The sequence below is a fragment of the Abrus precatorius genome, unplaced genomic scaffold (genome assembly GCF_003935025.1).
Source record: "Abrus precatorius isolate BTA unplaced genomic scaffold, Abrus_2018 Scaffold11, whole genome shotgun sequence".
Lineage (NCBI taxonomy): Eukaryota > Viridiplantae > Streptophyta > Magnoliopsida > Fabales > Fabaceae > Abrus > Abrus precatorius.
Window position 1 is genome coordinate 26,005,141 of NW_020874303.1, and position 11,720 is coordinate 26,016,860.

General features: G+C 30.3%; 1 protein-coding gene across 1 annotated transcript; it reads left to right on the top strand.

Annotated features, from left to right (window-relative positions):
- Window positions 1-3,359: 3,359 nt before the first annotated feature.
- LOC113855430 (histone deacetylase 8) lies at window positions 3,360-7,644 on the top strand. Its single transcript, XM_027487073.1, has 3 exons — window positions 3,360-3,701; window positions 4,156-4,736; window positions 7,088-7,644. Exons 1-3 carry the CDS (start codon window positions 3,431-3,433, stop codon window positions 7,388-7,390), a joined length of 1,155 nt encoding a protein of 384 aa, XP_027342874.1. The 5' UTR covers window positions 3,360-3,430; the 3' UTR covers window positions 7,391-7,644.
- The last annotated feature ends 4,076 nt before the right edge of the window (window positions 7,645-11,720 follow it).

The following is an 11,720-nucleotide window of genomic DNA, read 5'->3' on the forward strand; positions in this document are numbered from 1 at the left end:
CAATTGTAATATAATTAATTATAAATATACCAATTGTTTACAGTGAAAATTTATAAAATATAAATAAATAAATTTAAAAATAATTTAAAGACTGAATTTTAAGTTCTTTTTGAGTTCTCTTAAGTTTGTTGTTAATATAATAATATATTGACGTTGTAAAATAAGTATTAAGTAAGTATAGTATATGGTAATCACGTAGAACTGAATTAAACATAAAAATTTACAGAACATGCAGAATAAGAATAAAACTGCAAGAGCAGAAAGGATAAAATAAACTTGAAATAAATTACAGAAACATAAATGTGCAAAAAAATAAATGTACGACTTCGACAAAGAACAACAATAGTCGTATGTCTCTAGATAGCTAGTGTCTAGCTTTGTGCAAAATTTCAGCGTGTAGAGAATTTTAGGTGCAAAAAATTGTCTCTAATGATGTAAAGCTTTATAGTATTTATAAGTAAATGAACCACCACCATTCTTCTCTTTTTACGGATACTTCTCAGTAACTAGTAACTGCCTTCTACACGTGTATTCCTTCAACCATTATTTTTCATTATTCATGATTGCTCATGATCTTGCTGACGGTTGTGGCTTTTTCTATAATTTTTATACTCATGATCTTTCTTTGTGTCTCAGGCCTTCAACTGATGGTAACTGCTGATAATCGCTTTGAACCTTATAATTCTTTCGATATCACTTTCTAAGCCCTATAATGTCTTTTGGACTTAGAATAATTCTCTGTTCAACTCTTTTTTTGATCAATTCTGAAGAAAATCTAGGAACTCACTCATTCTTATGTATTTAGAATAATTTTCTTGTCCATCCTAATTTTTTGACCAATTTTGAAGAAAATTTGGAAGTTCATTTAGTTTAACTTGAAAAATCTTAAAAAATTCCTTGGAAGGTCACTCTCTTTTTGACTAAGAATGGGCATCCTCACGGCCCTTCAAAATTACTCAAAATATGACCTTCTTCTTGATGAAGGATAGAGCTTTTTTCATGATCGTCCAAATCTCCTCGAAATATAGTCTTTTCAACAAAAAATGAGACTTCTCCAATCTCCAAATTTTTTTAAAAAATAGTTCTTCCAACAAGATTTTAGAACTTAGAATATTTTTCTTATCAATTTTTATATATCAACCACTTTTGACTATCTTTATTCTAGAGTCTTGACAAATTCTCAAAACTCTTCAAAATGTAACCTACTTTTCAATAAAAAAAAATAAAGCTCTTCTATCAATCTTTATAGAAACGAGTCAAAAATTAGTTCTTTTGACAATTTTTGACTTTAAATTTTTCATAGGTTATTGACTTGTTAAGGTATAGGTACTTATGATTCTCTTTAATTTTAGTCGAAAGACATGTTTATGTTATTAATTTTCGAGGTGTGTTCCTCTTTTAAAAAGCATAACCTATTTCCTATTACAAAAATTTGATCACAACTTTTATAACTTAGAAAATTTTTCTTCTCCAAACACTCATGTAACGGTTGAATCTTTTGATATTACACCTGAATTTAAGCTGAATCAGAACCTGAAGTTAATAGGTCGTGAATGGCCAACACAATGGATTTTGCATATAAAAAAACAAACTCGTCACTAAAAATGGAGTCAGATTTTAACAAAAAGTTTCAAACATGAAGTTATAAATTTCTTTACTAAAACAACGGTGCTGTGTGATAAGTGAGATCATAGATACGAAGATAGAATATTCAGACTCTAATCAAGAGAGTCAATCTTTTCATTTAAACGTGTCAAAACTCAAGTCAGACGTTACATATTTACGTTCTCATCACATTCACATCTTCATTTCCACCATATCAACGCAGTGTGTTTGTTTGACATCTACTTGGCCTTCTTATCTTCATTTTTACTTCACTTATGTGTCCTTTCAAGTGCAGGTTGGAATCCAAAGCTGAAACACTTGTTTTGGGTTAGTCTTGCACGTGAACAATAAGAAATTCTAGTTTCATGGTATTGGGACCCAATTGGAAAAAAAGGTGCACGGTGATATGTGATGAAGGCATCCAAAGGTCTTAAACTAGGACATGAGGTGGAATTTCTGTTGGGAAATTTGAAAGAAAATCCGTCAACAACGTTAATGTTGCGGCAGGGAAGGGAATTTGAAAGGCGTAGAAATGCTCCCTTAGTCTTTGTTGGTTGTTAATACTACTCCCTCCTCTTCTAATTATAAAACGTTTTAAATAAGTCCCAAAATTTTAAAAAGTTATTAAAATTATTTGATATATTTATTTTTTAAATATTAATTATAACATTTTAAATTTATTTTTATTTAAGTTAACTTTATTATTATATTAATTTTTTAAATTAAAAAGTTTAATGTTTATAAAACAAACTAAAATTCTTATGTATTAGTATCTCAAAACGCCTAAATTAGGTTTAAGAGCTAGTTTATTTCACTCCAAACCCTCTTAAGATCAAGCAAAAAGAGGTGCTACAATAGCTAATGATGTTTGGTTAAAATTAATTAAACTCACCTAATAATTTATTTTAAATAAAGGTGAGTTTACTCATTTTTTTACATTCTATTTTTTCTCTATTATTTTAATAAAATGAATATTTCTTAAATTTTTTTCTAAATACAAATTATTTCTTTTAACTTCAATTCTTTCAACATCTATAGTTTCTTAAAAAGTGCACATTAATCTTTTTTATTTTTTATTTTTTGGGTTCATAATATTTTGTTTCAAACAATAATTGTCCGAATGCTTTCGTATATTCAATTAAACCCAAGAAAAAACCAAGTTAACTTCTTAATTTTGGTTGTGTAAACCAAGTTAACTTTTGCTTTTGCCCCTGCAAACCGGGTTAACTTGAACTTCTAGACCAGTAAGATCCAACTGAAAAGGCAATGAATGACAAAAGTAAACAGGCCCACAACAGGTCCATTGGGCTTAATTTTTCAGACAAATACAAGGGTTAGGCCCTTAGGCTTTGTTTGCGTTGAAAAATAAACCTTTTGTTTACGTTTATTCTAGAGGAAAATAAAAGCGCTTAAACAGGATTTACTCTGGTGGATACCTCTTGGGTGTATCTTGGTGTCTTTTTGGTGCATTTTGGTGTTTTTTTTTTATGTATTTTAATGACTTTTGGTGTATTTTGATGGCTCTTGATGCTATTTTGGTGTTCTTTGACGTCATTTTAGTGCCCTTTGATGTTTGGTATAGACTTAAATTTTTATTTTTATTTTTCAAAACTTCTATTTTTTGAATTTTCTAAGTCCCTCATTGTATAAATTTTTTCAATATCCAAACAAGATCCCTTGTTACTTTTTCTTCTCTTAGCTTGCACTCGAATCTCTTTTCGTTTCCGCTTCATCTGAACTCGCAGTCAAAGCCTCACGCATAAAGGGCACGTGACTACATAGCAAAAATTAAACAGTACCAACCAATTCTCACTCACTGGCGCTCATGGCCAGTGATACTGGTGCAGCATCTTCCACGGTGAACCATATTGAAGTTTTCTGGCACGAAGGAATGCTCAAGCATGACACGGGCAATGGAGTTTTTGACACAGGAATGGACCCAGGCTTCTTGGAAGTGTTGGAGAAGCACCCTGAAAATTCAGATAGAGTGAGGAACATGGTTTCCATTCTCAAAAGGGGTCCTATCTCACCTTACATTTCATGGAATCTTGGTAGACCTGCTCTTATTCATGAGCTCCTTTCTTTTCATACTTCTGGTACTATCTCTTTTTCAGTTCCTGTTATTTTGTATTCACATGTTGGCTATGTTGACATAACTGCCACAATCGTAGTGTTCTATAGTTAGGAGGAAAATGGGGTTTTGGTGCTTCGCATTAAATTTGAAATTTTATAGATTTGAGTCAACCCAAGTGGTTGCTAACATTGGAAGCCAAATTTAGGGCTTGGGAGGTTAGCAACAAGCAAGCTAACAACTGAATTTTTATTTTATTTTATGAATTTAATTGAAGTGTCGTGTCAACCAGACTTATTAATTTCTATAGCAATTATTATAAAAATGGCATTCACAATGTAATTTAATTAGTTGATAGTGTTACACTGTGAGGACACTAAGATTAAACTGTTACTTTATTTATATACTAACGTTGGAGATACTTTTGTGTTTGATATGAGACAGTGAATCATACAATTTTAAATGTTTTGATTCCCTAGAATATGTAAATGAACTGGTAGAAGCTGATAAAGAAGGAGGGAAGATTCTCTGTGCTGGCACATTCTTGAACCCTGGATCATGGGATGCTGCACTTCTTGCTGCTGGGACTACATTGTCTGCAATGAAACACATAATAGATGGGCATGCAAAAGTTGCTTATGCTTTGGTTAGGCCCCCTGGTCACCATGCACAGCCTTCTCAAGCTGATGGGTACTGTTTCCTTAACAATGCCGGTTTAGCAGTGCAATCGGCTTTAGATTCTGGGTGTGAGAAGGTTGCAGTTATAGATATTGATGTTCATTATGGAAATGGCACAGCTGAGGGATTTTATCGATCTAATAAAGTTCTTACTATCTCTCTTCATATGAACCATGGATCATGGGGTCCTTCTCACCCACAGAGTGGATCTGTTGATGAGCTAGGTGAAGGAGAAGGTTATGGATATAACTTGAACATACCTCTACCGAATGGAACTGGGGATGATGGTTATAGATATGCCTTCAATGAGTTGGTCGTTCCTTCAATCCATAAGTTTGAGCCCGATATGATAGTTTTAGTTATTGGACTAGACTCAAGTGCAGTAAGTTATTCTCTCTATTATCATTTTCTGCGGTTTTTTATTTATAATTTGATCGTTGTTAGCATTTTATTAACAAGTTTATATATATATATATACATATTTTTTTCATCATAGAAATCAAAAGCTGATATGCTGGTATATCACTTTCAAGGGACGGATTTAGTTTTAACCATGGTATGGTCTAAACAAATGCAATATTGCTATTTAACCAAACAGTTGAAATGATGAGTACAAACAAGACTGAGTTTGATAATCCCGTTTGGGGGAGGAGGGGCAAGGGAAGAGAGAACCATAAAATCTATACTTTGTGATTGATTACAAAAGCCTGTTGAGCTGAATTTTGAAAGAGACATATTAGAAAGTAGAAACACTCTAACTTATTCTTTATTCTTTTCAACGTACTATTTTAAGTTAAAATTTATTGAGATACACAAAATCATGTATGAGCTTTGTTAAATAGGGAGTGAGACTTGTATGATTCCTTGAATCTAATAATTTTTAGCCAATAATGAAAAGCATGTTGTTGTCATTTTTCATCTTGAAAATATGTTACCCTCCAAAAAGCAAACAGAGCCTCTTAGCTGACCTGCAACTACTCCATTGGTCAAGTAAGTTACTATGATCAGATATGAAAAACCCCAAATTATATATTATGTTCTAGTAAGTTTATGTTTGAAAAGTAGCAGATCTAACGATGATTTTTAAGGTTCTCTTTGTTTTAAAAAATGATTATATGCGGGTATCTTCATGATTTATACAGCAAATCAGGGCTCTAATGTGAAGGTGAAAAAGACACAAATAGTGTTTACTGTTTAGTTATTTTTCTTTTGACAGTTTGACCAAGTTATTCCTCACAAGTCACAAGCATTGCCCTTAGACTGTTCCTAGGGACTAGGACAATGTTACAACTAAGTGGTCCTCCTAACAATTGCCTTTTTTCTCTAGTGCTCTTTGTCTTGATATTTTATTTGGTTAATGTCAAATTTGTCAACAATAGCTTTTGGATCAGTGGTTTGTCAGCTATATGATCCAGATCCTTTTCCGTTGTAGCGGGAATTGATGTCTAATTCCATTTTCGCTTAAGAAAAAATAAAAAAAATAACAATTTTTTTACGCAAAGCAAATTTTGTGTGTTTCTCATAAGAAGAAGAAGAAGGGGGTTGAGTGTGGGGACAAGAAGAGGCTAGAGATGGGTGGAGATGGGGACAGGGGGTGGAGGTGTTGAGTATGGAAAGAAGAGGGGAAAGGTGGTATGAGAGTGGAGAGAGGAAGAAGAGAGTTAGATATAGGGTAGAGGTGGGAGAAAGAGAGCGTTAGGGGAGGAAGAAAGGAATTAAGTATGGGAAGAGGAGAATGATTGGATATGAAGGTCACGGAGGAAGTGTTAGGCATGGGAGAGAGGAAGAGCAAAAGGTTAGGAGAGATGTGACATTCGCCTAAGGACTCTAGAATTCATTTAAGTGAATTTTGTATAAAAATTTTGTCATTTTCCTAAGAAAAAATGGGACCAGACATTCAGTTATCTCTACAACTAGAGAGAATTTGTTTCCATCAGCTATAGCTCTTAGTTGGTGTTACCCTTGGGATTTGATGGGACTTAATGGATCTAGTTCTTTGCGGCTTCCAAAATTCTTAAAGACTTGTTTGGAAGTTGATTTTTGGGAGGAAAAAGAGGAAAGGAAAATATTTTGTGATTGTTATCTTTGTTTGAAAGTTTTTAGATGAGGAGAAGAGTTGATAAACTTTCAAAATTTCTTATAATCTCATATTTTTAAGTTCTCTTAAGTTGAGAGATTTTGTATTAACTTTTTTTTTTTTCTTTCTCTTCCCTCTCCTTCCTTACCCTTAAAGCTCTTTCTTTTTCCTTCTCTCTTAACTCCCAAACAAAACCTAAAAAAATAAATTATACATGATAAGAAACTTGAAAGAATTACTTCACAAAATTTACATTACAATCTCATATTTCCAATATCTCGCAATTGAATCTAAACAATGCACCATTGACATCAGGTATAGCTTTTGACCGAGTGGTAAACTTTTAATCCAAAAATAACTAATTATAGCATGTTTAAATACAACTGGTTTGTTTTATTTCGACCACTCAAAAAAAGATCGATCGCCATTACAATTAGACCAATCACTCCAATTATCTTCCTCATTAGGACAAAAGTTCTTGCATGTATTCTCGTTCCTAATTCTGATCAAATGCAGCATTGCAATGTTGATAACAATCTAATTACATTATCCATATTTTTTGTTACATTGGATTATCACATCCTATGTTTGCTTCAAGGTTTCAATATTAAAAATAAAACTGCATTTACTTACACTATATCCTGCATGTGCCTCAGTTTGATCCCAATGGAAGGCAATGCTTAACAATGGAGGGCTATAGAGAAATTGGGCGAATTTTTCATCTTCTTGCAACAAGGCACAGTGGTGGACGCCTTCTAATTGTCCAGGAAGGTGGATATCATGTCACATATTCTGCATATTGTTTACATGCAACACTTGAGGGGGTTCTCAATCTACCAGTGTGTCTACTACAAGATCCTGTTGCTTATTACCCAGAGGACGAGACATTTCCTGTTAAAGTTATAGAAGCCATTAAAAAGTATCAAAAAGAAAAAGTGCCCCTTTGGAGAAACTCATGATATCTTTCCTCCAAAACCTTACAACATGTTTGAACCTTTGATTGTTACAGAAAAAGAGCTCACATGCTTAGCCATAATGTTTATAACATCACATGTGTACAGGGATTGAGCTTCCTGGTAATTTGGCACAGGATTTGTCAGTTTGTTGAAGTTTTTCTTACTGCAGTGTATTTTTTTTTATATGAATATAAAGTGAATGGACTACAAGTGAATTGTTAACTTCTAATATTGACATTATTATTATTACAGATTTTATTAACTTCATTCCTTACATCTGAGTTTAAGTATTTACAAATAAAAAAATTTTATAAAGAAAGTACACAGTTATTATATTGAAGTTATAAATTAATAAATATTTCTCTTTTTAATAAAATTTTACTATTTATAGATATTTAAAGTTAACAAAATCTTATTATTATTTAGGTATGAAAATTATTTCATTGATTTTCTTTTTGACATCCTTTTACACTTCAAATGTCACGTCAACAGGAAAAGAAAAAAAATAATTAAGATATCAGGTTAATAAGATATAAGATAAATATAAAAATATTTGATGTGAAAATATCAAAGTTGTTTTGGTATATAAAAAGTTAAGGAGATGATAGTTTGCTTCACATCGAAACCAAGACGAATCGTAATTAGTGGATGCCTATTAGTAGCACTAATACTTGATACATTGATGCAGTTTGATCTTTGGAGGGACCATAGAAAAGGTCTAAACAAAACATTGTCAGCTGAATTCCTTCATTTTGCACGCCAATCACGCATAGGTGTGGATTGCAGGATATGAGTACACTCAGTGGGGGAGTTTGATCATTTTAGTTGAGAAAGCTAAATACATGTAAAATATTATTAAAAGATTTATTTTATCTTTTGTTATAAAATTTTACATGTTAAGACAATAATTACTTTATTTATTCAAAATATTAATTACTATTTCACATGTAAGGTAATTTTATATGTAGGGTATTAGTTTTAAAAAAAAAAGTCAAGCTTCAAATTTTGTGGACACTTATATGTTTAATATGTTGTGTAATTTAAATAAGATGATAAAATATTAAATAAAATTTACATAAAAAATAAAAAAAAATTGGGGCCATAGCTCCCTTCATAGTGCCCTCTTGCTTTGACATCTCTCAAGTGATTAATCTGTTTTGACAAAACATGATCACATGAATTAATAAAGATGGTCTCAAAACAGAAACATAGGCATTACAATGGCTAATAAAACAGGTTTCTCTTGAACAAACCTCATATCATGATGTAAATTATATTCTATTTTCGAGTTAGGCTTCGAAGATTGTGCCCAATTATCGGCACCGACAGTGCAGTGAAAAAACACAAACGACAATTCTTGGGTAATGCCAGCCAATACTTTTTCATGCGTGATTCCAAATTTCCAATTGGTAACGGATTACAATAACGATGGATCGAAGGATGAAATCAAAAGGATTGGAAGTAAATAAAGATGAATCTAATAGAAATAAAATATTAGCAGAATTATGTAATATTTTGATAATATGAAACAAAGATAAAAATATAAAAATTACAGATTGTATATTTAGATAAATTAAAATATAAGTGAAAAGAAATATATTATAAATATTTAAACTATTTTGTCTTTCCAATAGTATAAATAATCACGTTTCAGAGTATTTTGACAAGTTTAATGATGGGGAAATTTTAAAGATGAAAATTTCGTAAGAAGTAAAATCTTCATACGAGACTTACAAAAAAATGCATCATTTTTCATACTAAATTCAGTCTTCTACATTTTAATAAAACCAAACAAAATATAAAAGTAATAATATACATATTTTAAAATTTTAATATTATTAAATGTACAATATAATTTTAATCAAATTAAAAATAATACATAATAATTATACATTTTATACTCAAAATACTTTTAAAAAAAATTAATAATATGAGGAGTGCATTGGACAAAATTTTGACATGGGCTATGGCATATGGCAGGGTGCAGGACATAAGAGGTGACAATCTCTTTGATGCTTGTCAGATCACAGAAATTCGGTCAAAAGAGAAGAAAATTTTCATCTCAAGTGTTAACTATTAAAAAAACAAGCTATTCATTTTCATTTTTATTTTTGCCAAGGCCTAATATTTTTTATTGTTTCATCACATTATTTATTTTATTTTTTTAATTTCTTTCATGCTTCACTCAAATTATAACCTTTTGAATATATGGACAAATCATTTTCGTAAATTTCACCTTATTGATTGAGGTAGCTTAAAACTTTTCTACTGGCATTAGTAACTACTTGTATTTAAATTTTTTATAGTAAATTTAAGTACTTAAAAATAATAAATTTTATTAAAAATATATTTACTATAGAAATTATATAAGTATAATAAATATTTTTTAAATAAATTTTTATTTGTTCCTTAAACTTAATTTTAATGGTTAAAGTTAATAATTTTGTTTATTTTCAAAAACCGTTTGTTTTTCACTTTGTCTTATCCTTGCTTTTTTTTTTCTTTTTGATATCTTAGATTTAATTTATCTAATTGCTTAAATATATAATATCAGTGCTAATCTTGACACTTACTTCTTACTATTTGAATATATTAGACCATAGTTGGATGTTGCATTCCATAACGCAAATATAATTATTGTTTTAATAATTACAACTTTTTTTTTAAGAATATGTATTGTATTATTTGACATTAAATCATCCTATTGTTAAGAATAGGATTGAACTAACTATGGTTTCACTCATTCACATGGTGTTTTAGGTGATTCGTTAAGCAACGATGTTTTCTTAACATAACGTTTAGGATGCTAAACTAAAGTAAGATGCTTTAGGAATAGTAATTTTAAAGAAGAGAGAAATTTTGTCTAAGTTGTGAAGTAAACTTTCTCACATTATGAAATTCTATATATCTTTCCCCCCTCCAATCAAGTTGCAATATCTTACGATGGTAGATGCAAAAACTTCTATAATAACATCCGATTAAACTACAATATCATGTGCTAAATAATATTTAATAGTTTAATAAGTAATTTTTTATTTAAAATTACTATTTAATATTATTAAAGTACTGTATTATGTAATATCTTAAAATTTTAAACAAAAATTTATTACATATAGATTTTTATTATATGTCTTTAAATACATGTTAAAAAAATCGTTTAATCAAATGCTTCGTTGATTAAATTATGAGCAACAATCCATCCTTCTTATCACTGAGATTTGTGACTCATGTTTATGAGCTCAGAGAATGCCTTCTGTTCTGATTCATACCTCTTCTTGGATATCCTAAAACCAAATTCTTGTCTCTTATAAACACACACACACACACATATATGACATGAGAAACAAATGAAGTTCTATTAAACAAGAGCAAGTAAACAAATTGGATTTCATTTACATTTGTAATCTTTAATTAGCAATTCATTTTTATAATATCATTGCAATTCTAACTGAAGCTTATGATCCGTCTTGATCTAAAAATGAGACAGTCTTCTCCCCCAAACTTCTATTCATCCAAAGAAAAGTCTGCATATTTAATAAGGAATTTAAATAGTCTAGAATTGAAAAAAAATACGATGGTGATTAAACTTATCACTCACGCCTAAAAGGCCATGTGAATGGCTGAGATCTACCCCATCTCTTATTTTAGCCGATTCACTAGAATAATCACTAATCTACTTAGTCATCGATTAAATAAATAATTTAAAAAAATTAATGATGTGAATAATAATTATTACCACGACATAATAATTATAAAATATTATGACTATAAATCCCGAACTTTATGTTAATATTTTATCGGAATTCTATTCTCATAACAAGATAATCCAGAAGAGCTGATGTGATCATTTTCATGAAAAATAATTTATTTTTTTCAAAAAGATATACATCGAATAATATAAGACGGACCATATTTAATACTTTGATATTCCTTAAACACAAGACTTAAAATTTGCAAAAAGAATGTTATGAGAAAACCATTTTTAAATTCAATTTCTTTGAAAAATGGAAAACTAAATCAGAAGGTTAACTATGAAACCCTTTGAAAACTAAAAGAATTTAATTTGATTGATTTTTATTAAAGCAGTTCTAAAACCAATGTGGAAAAGAGTAGGATATGTTACGATCAAAGCAAGCACTCTCCATTCCAAAATAGTGAACATTCTTCAAATTTTTCATTCAAATTTTTATTGCGAAAAAAGAGAGAGTAGCATTTGAGCAATTATATCTTCTACCGACATTAGCGGATAACTTTCCTTAAATTGAGCAGCCGCTATCAAAGCCTACACATTCTATACACTAGAGAGGGGCCCCACGTTTAATTTTCTCCTTTG

Excerpts from the sequence above, each read along its gene's own strand:
- LOC113855430 (XM_027487073.1), top strand. The coding sequence starts at position 3,431 with ATGGCCAGTGATACTGGTGCAGCATCTTCCACGGTGAACCATATTGAA. Across the intron at positions 3,702-4,155 it reads CCTTTCTTTTCATACTTCTG|AATATGTAAATGAACTGGTA; the intron begins GTACTATCTCTT and ends TTGATTCCCTAG. Across the intron at positions 4,737-7,087 it reads TTGGACTAGACTCAAGTGCA|TTTGATCCCAATGGAAGGCA; the intron begins GTAAGTTATTCT and ends CATGTGCCTCAG.